Consider the following 16,021-nt stretch of genomic DNA (forward strand, 5'->3'; position numbering starts at 1 on the left):
TCAAGGTTAGCATTGTTTGGGCAAGGCTCAGTTGTCCATCCTTCATACAGCTGACTCTGGCTTTAGAAAGGAAGTCTCACTTACCTTTAGATGTTTCTCAGACTTCCTCTCCAGATAGATCACTTGAGTATTATACATTTTTCATTTATTCACAGCAACTTATTATAACAGCATTTTTAAATTCTAAAATAATGCCTCAAGGACAGGCTACTGCTGAAATCCATCTCCAGAAATGGTGTTTGGTTTCTGGGACACCAATTCCTGCCATGCAGTGCCTACTGATGTCTGGTTAGAAATATCACCCTTGTGTCCAGCAGAAAATACTCAAATACCCATTTGGAGAGAAGGCTTTGGATTCCTTTTCCCTAACACTGTTCTTGTTTCCCCCCTCTCGTTTTCATAAAGTCAGCAAGTGGCTTTATTCTTTTCCATGGGAAACAGAAGCAGAAAGGAAGGGAAGATTCCTCCTGCCACTCCCTTTCACCAGGTGTCAGCACTGCTGCTCCTGCACACAGAGCTTTGCAGTGCTGCTGCAGTTTTTCATCTTTAAAACCACACAGTGCACCATCATCTAAGACAAAGGTGTTTGAGAAGGAAAAGAAATGACATTTCTGCTCTGCAAAGCTGCAGCCAGTGCAGTGCAATGAGTGTTCCTTTGTAAGTTCAACCCAAAACCAGCTCATAATCTCTGTGTTAAATGATTAATGCTAACCTGGTCTGGGGAATACACGTCCTAATCCCACACCATTTCAACATAATGAGGTCATTATCTGCAGTGTTATGATGGACATTCATGGAGATTCCAGATACTTGCCTCCGTTAACTACTCTTTGATCCGCTCCAGAGTTAGGGCTGAATTCTGAAGTGTGGGATCCAGACCTTGAGATTGGTGGGCCTGATCCAGACTGACCCATCCTCGGTGAGTTTTGTCTTCCACTTCCCCAAGACAGGACATCTCTGTTCCTCTGTCCAGGTGGAATGTATTTATTTTCTCTGAAACATAGCAAATTTCTATCAGTGTTGAGACAGAACTGAGAGGCAACAAAAAGCACCCCACTTTCTCTCTTTTTCTCCAATCAAGCCAAGGGGAAAAGTCTAAATAGTATCAGATGTTGACCCAACAGTCACCTCATGAATTGGCTTTTGATAGTGGCCACACAGCCCACTTTTTGAGCCCACAGGTACTGAAGGATTTAGCAGTAATGCCTGAAATTCTCCAGGACACACCGAAACCACTGCCCTTTCCTGTAATTTGGGACGAATTCACCACGGTGACAGGTCAGAATGGGGAAGTTTGTTTCACTACAGAGATAATACAGGGCCAGGCAGAGGTGTCCAAGTCAGCCTGAGTGCCAAAACCAGCACAGGATTGTTTACACAAGGCTCCAAACCTAATCAGCCCTGCTGAAAAAGCCCAGTATCAATGAGCAAACTGCCACAGTACCAAAATACCTCCATAATTTAAATAAAAATACTATTCAGAGTGTACTCAAGTACCTAGTGTTCACACCATGTCCTTCTCTTTCATTAGCATTTCTCTGAACAGCAGTATATTTTTCTTCTTCTGTCCTTTCATCATTTTCCAAGGCAACCCGAGCTTTGTATTGGGCACTTGATTCAATTTCCTCTGCTAATTGAGTTGCTCTGGCTTCCCGTTTTAAAAACTCTTCTGAATTATCTCTTTCTAATGGCACCCTAAAAAGACAATGGAAAGGAAAAGAATCTCTGAAATGCATTCAAAAGCACAAAGGAGCTACAAAAATCACACAGTGTTAGTTCTAACCGAGTCATAGTGAAAAAATATCTTGCTTCTAAGCCAGTAGACTTGCTGTCTTTTATTTAATACAAAATTCCTGGACTGGTTTGATACTAGGAACAAATTTAGGGTCATTTACCTGCCTAGAGAGCTGAGGTCAGGGTGCAGAATGTTTCCATAGGATTTGTAAAACCCCCAGTCCCTAAAGCTGTGCAAAGGCTCCAATTTTTAACACGGTTGAGAACATCAGGAATAAAAAGCCTCAGACTGTTGTTTACATAGGAAGCTGCTCCAAGAGCCCAAATTTGAATTTTTTTTAGTTATTTACACATTCCCAGCAGACACAGTCCTACTGAAATTAGAGAGTGACACCTCAATCCTTTGACAGTTCCAGCCATAGAATTTCAGTTCTCCCAGTTATGAAGAACTGCAGAAAAGATGGATGCAACACTTCAGAGCACAGGACCAGAAACCCCTGACTCATCTGCCATGTGCCAGGACCTCAAACCCACCCATTCCATGTCTCTCTCTATGGCAGGCAATGGAATATTGCAAAAAGCATCCCTCAGGAAAGCCACCAAGTCAAAATTCAATAAGTGAGAACTGAAACACTGAAAAAACCCAACCAGAGATGGGATCATACCTGGCACCTCCTTCTGCCACTCATTTTTGGGGTTTACCTGTCCTAATTTTTGTGTCAGGTTTTATAAAACAATTCTTCCCCCTGATTTTAACTTCGAGTTGCAAAACTCGATTTTAACTTCAGTTTTCCATCCAACCTTACTTTAGAATAAGCTACATAAAAATACAGAACAGAGCTGCTCTGCTGGGCACTATAGAATCACTACAGCCCATATTTTGAATAATATAAAGAAGAAATACAAAGAAAGTAGGTGGAGATGCAAGCCAGGTATAAAATAATATATGCAAAATTGCTCAAGTGTTGGTGGCAGAACGAGGAAAACAAGTGGCTCTGCCAAATTCCAAGCCAGCACTCAGCTACTGCAGCACAAGTTTTTCCCCACATTTTTAGCCAGTCAAAACATTTACTGGCCTTATCAATGGTAACTGCAAGAATATTCAATAAAACCCTTGCCCTTCATCATAAAGCTTTGGCTCAAATAAGATTGACATGAACACAAACCTGGTTCCTGGCCCCTGTGTTAATAACACAATAAAGGAGAACACCCAATAATCATTTATTTAAATAAATTTTTTAAAAATGAAGGGAAGTATGGCAACCTAAAGAGGCAGGGAATGATTTCATGTTTTCTAAAAGGCCATTAAAGATGAGAGAAAAGGGGATGGACAGGATGACATTGTTCAGAATCCTGGTGATGATCAATACATTTGCTGGAACACAAACTTGTACCTTGACACAGTTTGACAAACTATACCTGCTACTGCTTAGCTCTAGGAGGAGAAAACAATCAAACAATAAATCCTTTACAATCCTTCAGCTAAGCATTTAACTACACTGCTGCTCATCCCAGAGTTGGAAAATCAGGAAAAGAGCTCCCCAGTTTAGCAGACTGACACACAAAGCAAGTTGCTTGACTAGGGGGGAAGAAAAAAATGGAATTAATTTAAAGCCACCTTCATGTTTTTAATCTGTTTCCATTAATATCCAGAAAGCAGAAAGATGGAAGACTAAAGTTCAGAAGTACAAAAAGTACTTAGAGCAGTGAAGGGAAGGAAAGAACAGCTTCCCTGGGATTCAAACATAAGCCGATTAGGACACTTTGATTATCACCATGTTACAGGTCCGTTTGCACAAAACAGAGAAATCAGATTGTTCAACCAGAGACCTGCAGACAAGTGCACACACACACCAAAAAAAAAAAAAAAAATCAAAATATTCACTGCAATTCCTTGATATTCAAAAAAGTAAGTTTCTGTTTCGGGGTTAAAAGAGTGGGGAAATACTGAAGCCATTTCACAATGGCTGTGAACATCTGCAGTCCATTTGTGTTGCAGTTGCAGTGAACATTATAGCTGCAGACTCTGGGGAATAAATCACTGCCAGAGTAGCCAGAGCAGCTTTTATACTACTTCTATATTCCAGTTGCTATTATATTTAACTAAAACTTCAGTTTAGAGCTGGACAAGTCTGCTAAACAAGCACACAACCCCCACCCTGGTTATCAGCAGCTTTTCAACATTCCAGCATCTTCCAGATCAATTGTCTCAATAAAATCAGGATTTAGCCAAACTGCTCTGCTAGGTTAAACAAAAACTATAGGTATAGCAGCTATGTACAGATAATTTCACAGCTTTCCACCCTATTTCTGGAAGTTTCTGCAAGAAACAAGCGTTATTGCGTGGCTAAATTCAGAAAACTCTGCAATGGGAATGAGCTGTGCCCATTTAAGGGAATATATAAAGATTTCTACATCTAACTATTCACAGAAAGCTGGCAAGGTTTCTTAAGCACCATTCATTCATTGCTTTTGCAGTTATTCGATTCCACAACTTCAGAAACTATGCAAAATTAGCTGCAGAATATAAAGTTTGTCAAACCAGGGAGAACATTCAATACAAATCCAATAACAAAATATTTTGGGACTTACGTATAAGAAGATAAACTGCTGTCATAAGTTGACACTACACCATAATTTTCTTCATTGTAACGAAACATGTCATTGGGATCCCATCCATTAGACTAGAAGAAAACGATGCTTGTTTTTCAAAATGACACTGGAAACACATTCCCTTCAAATTAAGGGCTGATGGCAGAAGTTAAACCTTCTGCCCTTTTTCCTGGGCTTATGAATTCACTGTCCAGATAACAAAGTTATTAATGCCACAGTTTATTTCAGGGAGCTTTGTTCTCATCAGCTGCACAACCATTTTACCTTCAAATTCCTTTTTTTGTTTGTTTGTTGTGAGTCTTTGTGTTGTTTTCAGGAGGGTTTCTTAAAATACATGCTCAGTCTGTACTAGAAGATTACTGGCTAGCAAGAAATACATGAACATCTTTTTTGTCTTTTACAAAAAAGTGCAAATTGGCACTTCTGCAACTTTTCAAAAGCACTGATGGAATTAACTTAGAGACACCACAGGCTGAAGACTCCTGTTGATCTGCACAACTCCCCCACTTCAGTAAAATTGCTATCACAGCACTCAAGCACAACAATAAATGGTTTGAGTATTTTATAAAAGCACTGAGAGTACTGGGTATTCCAATAAATCTCAGCTCTACAGTATGGGCACCAAAGCTGACAGGAGATCTGTTCTAGCCAAAGTTAATATGCTCTAATCAGTCATATTATCTCCTTGGACGTACTGCAGGCTGAATACCTGGCTACAAGAATTTCTGCTTGAGGAAAAGCTGACTGCTGTGATATATGAGGACATGGCATTTGAGGCCATACTCTTCATCTAATGATTCATAATCTGAGACTGTCTCTGTGCTTGGGTCAGGCTTCCATCAATTCCCTCCATCTGCAGCCCAGGGACACTTAGCCGAGCACAACCTCACCATAATTTCCAAGTGCAATGACAGTCAGACAGGAATGCTCTGATTAAACATAAATCACTTTGGGGCATTGCTGGATTTGGAGTCCTTAACAAAAGCTGCTCTTTCGCTCCATGAGTCCAACACAGCTCTTACCACAGCAGCTGCCGTTTGTCAGGATTTGCCAAAAGAGGCATTTGAAAGGCAGCTATTCTTAGTCAGATTGTTCCAAAGGGCTGTGGCAGCTGCTGGCAAAGAGGGAACATCCACCAGCACAATGCAGGACAGCAATTTTGCTCCTCCAAAGTTCATTACTAGATTGAAATTAAGGAATTATTTCAAGGCATGTCCAGGGAAACAGCTCATTTTCTACTGATGGCCAGAGAAGATAAAAAGCATCACTTACGACATCTGTCTCCAGCGCCTCCAGCTCCTCGGAAGCCGTGTTCTCTCCTCCATCCCATGGTTCCAGATCCTTCTCCTTGTGTTCTCCATTAACTTTAGCACTGATGGCTGAATCAGTAAAAGCATCTGCAAGAGAGTGGGGAGGGATGAGACCAGTGAGACCAGTTTGGGTAAGTTTGCACACTGGTTTTTATCTGAGGAACAACCCAATAGGACTGAATCACAGGAACAATAAATATCATTCCCCTTTTCTTGGAGCTGCTGGACATCAGAAAGGTGCCTACTCCAGACTGAGAATAACTATGGAAGTACAGACTAACTTCTCTCATATCAGAAAATAGCAATAATTTCAGTTATTTCAAGATATTTTCTACAATTACATGTACATTTGGGGGAAAAAAGAGGAAAAAAACCCACACAAGGATCCATATTCCTCTAGAAAAAACACAAGACCTGTATAAAATTCTTTTCCAACCAGCCCACACAAGTGCACACCACAATATTGTGCAAATATCAAAAAAGCAGGAAAGCAACTCCCTAAATGGGCAAAATACGATTTTCCTTTCAAATATCTGAATTTCTTCTATTTCCACAACTCCTCAACACATCAACAGAGCAATTTTCCATCAGCTTGGAGCTCCCATTCCCTGTGACATGAACAGAGGGGTCTCCTCTCCTGCCAGAGTTTTTCCAAGCAGCAGCTTATCCAAATCACAGAGAAAAATTCAGGAACTCTCTACTTTTTCTTCTCAACAACAGAAGAGAATAAATAACCAGTAAGGTTCTGCTATTGTTTATAAAAATGACAAAAACATCGAAAAATAAGATCACATTTGACTCATTCATGTTTCATTTAAGCCAGACTTAAGAAGGAATACTACCAGAGTATTAAAAGTGCTGTAAAAAATATATCTAAAGCCATTCACCAAGGAAGCCAAGCTTTTATATTTGTAAGCAACTGGATCTCAGAACTACACGCAGAACTTTAAAAAAATCAAATAAGCTTGTTATAAGCTCATAAATAAGTAAGCCTAAAATAAATAAGTCTTCAATCTAGAATTTCCTATCATCATTCTACTGATAAAATAAAGAGCAAACATTTCAGATCTTCAGAAAAGATGAAATCAAACCACCAGGCACTGCCAGATAAGGAAAAACGTGGCCTAAATTAACTTCTGGCGAGATCTAAAAATCTTCCTAAAAAAAAAAAAAATGAACTTTAAAGCTATTATGAAAAGAATTCCCAAAATATGAAGTTGGCCACTGATGTAACAGCCTTCACACAACCTCTGAAGATGTTTTAAAGACACTGCTGACACTGTTTTACCCAATCTCACAGTGAAATTCTGCACATATATTGGATAAAAATTCACTGTGCTTGGTCTCTCTAATAACATCCAGCACTATCCCATGAAATGCTCACACAAACAGCTTTTAAAATATAGTCTATTATAATATATACTATATATGTGTGTTCAAATGTCATCTGAGACTACACAGGAACACAGTGCTACAACCCACAGCCAAGTAGGAGCTAAAGAGCACATTTTAAAGAATTTTTAAGAATGGAAACTCCACATTTACCTCATCAATACCCCATAGCTTAACTCAGATAAACCAGTGCTGCTCCCGTCCCAAACATCATTAATTCCATGTTTCATTTCTGATCTGCTCAGATTGGGACATTTTACACCAAATCCAAGTTGGAGGCTGTTTATGTCTTTTAGGAAAGTGAAATTTGTTTCTGCATCTCTGGGAGTGGAGGGAACTTCTCTCCAGTGAGATTAGATAAATACAAATTAGAAGCCTGATGGCAGCACCTGATGGAGGCAATCTGTGTTTCAGAAGGGTGTTTCCTTCATTTCGATTAAATTCCTCCAGGCAAACTCCACACAACTGTTCCATTTTGGATACTGTGAATAAAATACCAGCTTAACAAGACTCATCTACTCAACCCACTAATTTTCTTATTTAAACAGCCACATAAACATTCAGCAGCGCTGTTATTGTAATGATACAGACGGAAAAAACACCCAAGTCAAAACAAAAACTCCACTATCAGCAAGTGCTACAGGTCTGAGTAAGATGTGTAAGTTTCCCAGAAAATCCAGTGTATCACAGGCCACAGGAAGCTCCACTGCTCTGCATTCCTCTCCCATTTTACAACGAAAGTCACAAGCGAGACTGTGCCCCTTTAACCTCTACAACTCAAAGAAAATCCAAAGACAGGAGAAATTCAAGTTACGAAGGCGCTCCCAGTCAGACAATGTGGTCTCAAGAGCATCCAGGCAAAGTTTAAATGCAGCAGGATGGTACCTCAAGGCACAGATCACTATTTTCCTGGAACAAACAGCAGGGCAGGCACATGGGAGACCAGAATTAAAAACCCAGCAAAGCCTCTACCAAAATTAATCAGCAACGAAATTGAGAATGAACGTAAGAAACTCTAAAAATGACAGTTTCCAAAACAAAAATGTGGCTCTTAAGATTATTAGTAAAGTAGAAGGTAAAACATGAGCTGCTGCTACAAGCGCTGAATGGCAGAGCAATAACTGACAAGACACTGCACAGGCTCAGCTTCCCTCTTATCTGGTGCCTCTTATCTCTGAGCTGTTGAACGAGCAATTCACATGACACCTTGACAAGGCCAAATTTTTAATCAATCCCTTTTCTACACAGTGAAATCCGAGTTAAAGATCAAATGGAACCTGGTGAAACAAGGGGTTGAGGCTGTAACACTCAATTAGCCCCTGTTGCCTCTGTACCTGCTTAATGTGACATTTCCTAAGCAAAGGAGTTGGGTGGTATCAAAGACCTCATTTTAAAGCCTGGTAAATGGAAAAGAATCCCAAGAACAACTCAATGCAATGGAAATTCACACTAAGACAAATTAAAAATACACATTCTGTGAAAAACTCAGCTGGGGCAAATTCTTCAAGTGGGTGCTACTAAATGAGTTAAAGAAAAGAAGTGCCAGAACAGAGCAATTAAGAGTCCAGGTTTAATTAATTTCAGTGTCTAACATGCTTGTTTTCACAAACAGATTTTGGTGAAGAGCACAAATATGCAATTAAGTGTCAGTCTGCAGCTGAAATGCCATTAAACCAATCAGTGTTACTGTGCCAAAGGTGCTGATGCCACTCACTGAAGCTTTGATCAAGTCAAAGTAAACTGAGGTTTCACCTTAAAGGTTCTAACAGTAAACTCTCATTTGTTTTGTAACTATTTACTACTGATTTGAAACATTGAAACCAGTTACCACCGGCTCTGCAGAGCCAACATTTCCTTCCTTTGTTCATGAGATGCCTTCTGCTATTCCCCTTGCAACAATTTCTCTGGAAGGATGCCACTTTCAGTCCTAATTCAAGGAAAAACTTAAATAACCAATTCTCTTCTGCCTTTCTTTTCACTGGATTTGTAGTATTTTCCTCAGCGTGCCAAAAAACAATAAAAACATTGCAGAAGTCTTTTACTTTAACAGCAGTTATGATGTTTGAATTGTCTTGTCTTTAAAGAGAAGCCAAGAAGGCAACTCCAAAGCCTTACTGCAATTTGAATCCCATGCAAACCAGCTCTGTGGACTGATCAGTGTTTAGGGCTCCAGGAAACACTTCTTCTGTAGAATCAGGAGAAACAGAACCTCCTGCATCAATCAGGAGCCCAAATCACTCAGCAGCAACAAGATCTCAGCACTCAAAGGTGAAGCAGAAAGGTGTGATAACATTAATGTGCAGCCAAGGGTTTCAGCCTGCACTGAGAGTGGGTTTTTAGCAGCTGATTTCCACTGCACATACAGAAATCAGTGTCAGTTCCTCTTTAAAAGCAGACAGAACAGTCTGAAGGGGGGGGTGATGGGTATAACACGGCTTCACCTGAGTTTTCCAGTGCATGTTTCATTCATCAGCCTGCCTGTACTGCAGCAAACCTCAATTCTGCAGAAAGAGACCCTCAGGTGACTCCCTCCCATTCCTCTGGAAGCCTAACAAGCACCTACAGGAGCTGCAAGGGCTGTGCAGACTGACAGAGCTGCAAACATGGGCAGGGAAGCAGGGACAGATTGATTTTTCAAATGTTAACAGCTACAACACTCCTCTCTACATAGACCTACCAATTTTTCTCCCAATCCTCCCAATTTCTACAATCTGGGCACACCCCACACTTTCTCCACGGGTGCCTCTGAAGGTGCAGTGTCATGCTTGGCACAAACCCACGTGTGCTGCTCCCAGTTCCACCCCCCCAGGCCTGCACTGGTGTTCCCTCCCCTGAACTCTCTGGGTTGGTTATCAGCTCCCTGCCCCAAAGCTGCAGGGCTGTGATAGCACTGGCAGCTGCTGGGCAGCCTCTGGCAGAGGCTTTTCATACACAGCTCTATTTTCCTTCTTCTGAAAGGACACTCCATCCCATTCCCTTTCTCCCCGTCTTCTGCTCTTTCCCAATCCTCTTCCAGTCTCTTTTTTATAATCCACAGAACATCTCTGCTACTCAAACATGAGGGTGGACCAGAAGATCCAGACCCACAGCCAGGAGCACCATTTGCCCACATCCCTCCAGCCCAGGAGGGAACAAATGCCAGAATAAAATCCATAGCAACTTATACTGAATCAGGAGACCAGGATGCACTAAAAATTTCAAAACAGTAGCTTCTGCAGAAATTTATTTAGTTCAAGGGCTCCACAAAAGTCTAGAAGTTTCCTACAGAGTAAGAAACTACACAGACAGAATCACAGAATATCCTGAGTGGGAAGGGACCCACAAGGATCATCAGACCCCAACATCCCTACTCCAGGTAAGCCTCCCAACAGAGAGCTTGTGAAAAGCCCTTTTCTTTGACTATATTTTTAAAGCCTTTCCAACCAAGTATTTCCAAATTCTCCTCACTTGCCTGTGAAAGCCAAGAACCCATTGAGAATTAGGCAATTTTAAAGTCTCTGTTCCTGTGTAAGTGTGACCAGAGCACCAGGCAGGGACCATTCCCAAAACCAGGAGCACCAACTCCTCAGGCACAAGTTCAGACTCAGTTTTCACTCTAAATCATCCAGTACCACAAAGATTTGGGTTTATTTACAAGAACAAACGACCAGCACTTCCTCTAAGCACATTCATAAACTTCCAGCCTTTAGAATCCTTGCTTATTTAATTTTCCCAGAAAGCCCCTCATTGCTCCAATTTGAAGGTGTGATCAGAGACTGAGTTACACTTTCAAGTGTCATTTCCAGATAATGTATTTTTGAGACAAAATGGAAAGCAGATTAATTTGCCCACTCTGAGTTATCAAGCTCTGCAGCCTTCCAGTTTATCTTGCTCCAAGTCTCTATGGCTTTATTTCAGCTCTCCAGTATTTAAGAGATTTAGACTCAGCCATTCCACCTAATAAAGTGAACTGAGGGACTGTTCAACCTGAAACAATCATTTTCTTCTAGAAAATGTCCATTGAGCAATTATTCCTAGAAGCAGTAGTATATTCCTCACTCAGTCTGCTCCAAATCTGTACAGATTGGGTGAGGGAGAGCCCAGTTTGCATTTACATGAAAGTGATGCTCATACCAGACCCATTATAAAACAGCTCTCACGTAATTTAAATTCCAAATCCCATCCAGAACCTGGAACTTATCTGCATTTCAATGCTGCATTTGCTCTGACATTATGCATCATCATCTGGGAAAAGCAAAATTCCTTGAAACAACAAATCTCTCATTCTGCAGCTTTAAATCAGGCAAGAACATCCACAGGTACAAACACAAGGTGGAGAGAGAAATTCTCATTAAACGTCCTCATATCCCTACACATCTCTAAGTCCCTGCTAATGGGAATAAAACCTGTGTTCCAATAACCACTGAGCCCTTGTGACGGTTGTTAATCAACCTGTAAATGTACACAGAGACAATTTCACCTCGTGGCACATAAACCTGTGTATTTCCTTTTATTCCTTATCCCACCAAATCAGCAACATTACACATAAAGACTCTGGAGTTTTGCTGCCCAAAAGCAGAGAAATCTGCAAAGGAATAGAACTGCTTCACGAGCTCTTAGGTTCCAGAAAAATAATCAGGGGCTTGGAGGTCAGACATTTAAAGTATGAAGGTTGCCTGCAAAATTGCTTAATTTGGACAGTTTTGATGTCTTTAAGATTTTAAGACCTGTCTGCCACCTCTCTGTATTTTGGAGAGCTTTACCTACAGGTCTAGAAGCAGTAAAACAGAAATTGAAACACAAAGAGAGGATTTAAAAAGAATTTTTAGCTTTGTTTGCAGTAGTACTTTTAGAATATTTCTATGAATGCATGTTTAGACACAGAAGTAACCTCCATATAGACTCTATAGATCTCAACTCTGAGAAATAATCTTTTTCTAAAGAGTTTGTGTATTCCTGGATTCTTGTATAACACTTAACAGAAAATTAGATAGACATTTATGTGTCTACCTCTCACAGAATCTACAAAATATTTCATAAAACCACAAAGGCTTTGCTTTCCAGACACCAAATCAGCTGCTCAAATTTAAAAAAAAAATTAAATTGATACATTTCTAATCTCATGAGGTGCTGAAGTTTTGCACTCTTTAAGAATTACGAGTCTGAAGATGAACTTCAGTTTTTGGATCCTAAAGCATGTATTTTGAAAAACTTTGAATTATAATCTTAAAATATTAAGAAAAAAAATAAAAATAAATATACCTCTTCTGGCATAATTGGTATCCATATCCTTAAAATGCACCATAACAAAGTCTGAAGACTTGAACAAGATACTCTCTAGGATGTCCTCCCGTTTTGGCCCCAAACTGGATTCTGCAGTTTTCCGATGAGCAGCATCAACCACTAAATCACACTGTGGGAGACACAAACACAAGGCTCTGCTTTAATGCACAGTCACCCCCTCAATAATTTCACCTATTTGCAAAAACTAGGTAGTTACAATCTGCTTGTGTAAATCTAGGCATGACCAGTAAAAACAATTCCTGGTAAATATTTCAATTTTAATCAAATGTTGGTTATTCAGAATTAGGAATTTTCACAATACGAAAGAGTCAAAATGTAGAAAATTACCTTAGGACTGTAGGTTTTAAAAACTCCTTCATATATACCACCATTTTTCACCTGTACTTCACATTTGGATCCCTAGAATGCAAGAAAAATGAAAATATGACTTTCTGCCAACCTGACAAATGACATTACAGTGACTTTCTTAAACATGTGTACTTTACATATGTCCAAAGTGTAAAAATACAGCTCAATTCTTAGTGAAATCTCCTCATTCAGCATCTGCCCGTTTATAAATGCACTGCTGTGCTCTGCAAATTCAAATAGCTGGGTGTGTATGGGCAGTCCTGAAGGGATTTGAGATACTCACAGGAGAATATTTGGTTCTCACAAGGCTCTTGACCAGTTAAAACACACAAAGGAGGTTTTGTGCAAACCCCAAATCTGTGCCTGTGTGGGTACAAGTAAGAATAAAAGCTTATCCTGGCCTCAGGCAGATGTGGGACAGTCTGCCTTACTTCATTTTGCCATGTCAGGGCTTCCCTTAAAATCTGGGGAGAAAGGTTTCTAATCCCTGCACACAGACTCGTTTTATCTATCCAGAACTTCTCTAAAGACAGAAAATGCAAAATACAACCAGCACACCTAAGAAATCTGCTGTACCTCTGCAAATTAGAGTTAAATCTTTCCAAGCCTAAAATTTCTGTGATCCTTTCAAGTTCAACCTTGGCAAAAAGTGTTTAATGTTCACTCCTCTATATTACCATCAGTGAATTAGTCAAAAATTTCCTGTCACTAGAGGAACCATTCTTCCAAATATGAAGACTTACAACAACTGATGTGAGTATGTGAACCATTCTCATGTTTGCATAGATGCCATCGAAAGAAATCTGAAAAATAAGAAAGACAACATGAATATTGAAGAAATTCCAAAAGCCAGAGCACCCAACCCAGGCTTTCATTCAGTACACAGAAATTCTCAGAAACATTGGGTCAAAACTTTACTCAGGCAAGACACATGGAATGTAGGTATTAAATATTAATATTAAACATGCCAGGGGAGATTTCCAGAGGGCCCTTGACTTTTTTCTGACCAGTTAAAGATCTAACATCCTCCCAAACAAGCTAGAAATACCAGGGGGAGCCCCTATTGTCACTCCATTAAGGAAATTCTCTGGCTGGTTGGGTGCAGCTGATATGCACAGATTTGAGGGATGTTGGCAGGGCTTTGTTTTTAAACAGAAAAAGCCCTGCTGGTTTAAGAATCATCAAGAGAATAAGGCACTTGCAGTGCTGCAGAAGCAAAAAGGTGCTTTCAGGCCTGCTCAACCTCATCCTTTCATCTCCCAGTGCTGATTACACACATTAACAGGAGCTAAAGCCACCAAATTGTGGAGTGCCAAATTGCCACAAACCCTGTCATTAATTTGATCCAAAGTAACTCAGTGCAGCACCAGGATCTGCAATCCTGACTGGGAGAGCTGGGCAGGTATCCCCAGCTTGCTGGAGGACACACTCACCTCAGTGCAGGTGTTTTGCTGCAACACCTGGTATCTCTTCCTGTCAGCTTTGTGTTTGTAAAACAAGAGATGCTAAAACAGCTCTTGGGATCTGACCATATTCTGATATTTTCAACCAACAATGTATTTTTAAGTGTCAGCTACCTTCCTGGGCTGAACAGAGATGTTTAGGGACATTCCTGTGCTCAGCACTCAGCACAGAGCACATACAGACCAAGACTTGGGGATGTTTAGTGTTTGCCTATGACTCTTTCCACCAGTTTTCCTCAAAGCTTCTTTAGTTTTCCTCAAGTGTCTTGGTATCTTCAATAAACATTTATGTAAGCAAACTTGTAAACCCTTAGCCCTTTTAAACCTTCCTGCTTCTGCTCTATTCCTCAAAATTAGGCATCTTTGAAAACCAGGCCAGCAACAAATTGGCAAATATTTGATTAGTGCAGTTCAAAGGTTCACTCTTTCAATCGAGATCCACGTATTTAGCTCTGACAAAATGATGTTCTGCAAGTCAAGACACTTCTATACTCCAATAATACACAGCCTTGAGAACAACTAAAGCTGTACACTGGAATTACTGAGAATAATGGTTTAGCAATTTCATAGTAAAGCTAAACAGAGTAGTTATTTTTATTTCATTAAGTGCTGCCTTACTGTCATCTGTTTAAGAGAAAAGCCAATGTTAGAATTTTCAGACAGGAATTTTAAAAGCACTGCTTTAAGTTAAATGTTATTTATATTTACAGCTGTCATTGCAAGAAAATGCAGAATATTTATATTAGTGTAGGCAAAAGTTTAAGTGAACCTTCCTCCCTTCACCCTCCCAGGAGACTTAAATGAATGTGAGATGCTACTCTTCAGAAAATTGTATCTCACTCTAAAGTATCCACCCACCATGGTATCCCAAAGAAAAAATGGAGAGAATATTCCAGTATCTGCCATTCTTGTAAGTTGTTTCCTCCTACCCTGCACTGGCACAAAGAGGAGAAACCACAAACTTACCGTAGGCTGAGGTGGTCCTTTGCCACTGCTGCGGCCTCTGGAATTAAACACACACATGGGATACGATTAAATTACTGCTGAAACTGCTGCATTTCCTACCAAGCAAGAATTCCAAACCCATCTTAATTTAGAGTTCAGAATGGGATCAGGAAAACCAGCATTCCCAGAGAGCAGAGCCTGACAAGGACCCACTGGGTTTATCTCCAACCTGCTGACCTACCAAGTGCCATCAGCAGGCAGGGGGTTACCTGTGATAAACTAAAGGACAAAATGAAGAAAATACTAAGCTTATGTCATTACAAAACCAGAGTAAGAAGAAAAGAACAATCCTGCAACTAAAGCAAATTCCAAAACTTAATGGCACCCAAAACCAGGACCCAGCTCAGGCTCAAACCCTACACAGCACAGGGTCCCTTCCTTGAGCCAGGAACGTTGTCACTGGGTCAGATTTGGGCCACCCAAACAACTGACCCGGCCACAGGCCACAGAGGAGCCCTGACTGTGAGGCTCTACCTACAGAGCTCGTTTCTAAATGCTCTCACAACCCTGCAAACCCAGTAAGTCTGTCCATCCCCCCAAAACACCAGGTCCTCCTAATGCCAATCTGTCACTGTGTAGCACTCAGGACACGTCGGGATGCCCAGAACACCTTGCACACTGAGAAGGGTCAGTCTGTGCCCTCCTCCTCAGGCACCTGAGTCCCAAAGCATCCCTGCAGGTAAAAAAGTCCCCAACAGCTCAAATTCTTCAACTACCCCACTGGTGTGTCTTAATTCTAAGTTCCTTCCTTGTACCAAGAAGTCCTAGTTTCAAACACTTCTCATAGTGATTTGGATTGGTGTTATGACTTCAGGAGTGCTCACTGTAATGTGAGGCAAAAATAAATCTTCTGTTCTATTAAAAAAACCCTCA

The 16,021-nt window shown here is 40.5% G+C and overlaps 1 protein-coding gene across 19 annotated transcripts in view; it reads right to left on the reverse strand.

Moving 5' to 3' along the window:
* The window catches only part of ATXN2 (ataxin 2), a 42,612-nt gene extending 27,403 nt beyond the window's left edge, over positions 1–15,209 (reverse strand). For 11 of the 19 annotated variants that reach the window (XM_017734839.1, XM_017734840.1, XM_017734835.1 and 8 more), the window contains exons 1-8: positions 15,110–15,209; positions 13,424–13,483; positions 12,660–12,731; positions 12,291–12,441; positions 5,620–5,744; positions 4,327–4,418; positions 1,498–1,695; positions 815–993 (exon numbers count right to left, since the gene is read on the reverse strand). In XM_017734839.1, the coding sequence (XP_017590328.1) occupies positions 815–993; positions 1,498–1,695; positions 4,327–4,418; positions 5,620–5,744; positions 12,291–12,441; positions 12,660–12,731; positions 13,424–13,483; positions 15,110–15,166 (934 nt within the window). In that variant the 5' untranslated portion in view covers positions 15,167–15,209. The remainder of the gene's footprint in view (positions 1–814; positions 994–1,497; positions 1,696–4,326; positions 4,419–5,619; positions 5,745–12,290; positions 12,442–12,659; positions 12,732–13,423; positions 13,484–15,109) is intronic. The other 8 variants (XM_017734843.1, XM_017734841.1, XM_017734838.1 and 5 more) reach the window with 1 other exon arrangement.
* Positions 15,210–16,021: the final 812 nt, after the last annotated feature.

Source organism: Corvus brachyrhynchos, unplaced genomic scaffold (genome assembly GCF_000691975.1).
Source record: "Corvus brachyrhynchos isolate BGI_N302 unplaced genomic scaffold, ASM69197v1 scaffold114, whole genome shotgun sequence".
NCBI lineage: Eukaryota > Metazoa > Chordata > Aves > Passeriformes > Corvidae > Corvus > Corvus brachyrhynchos.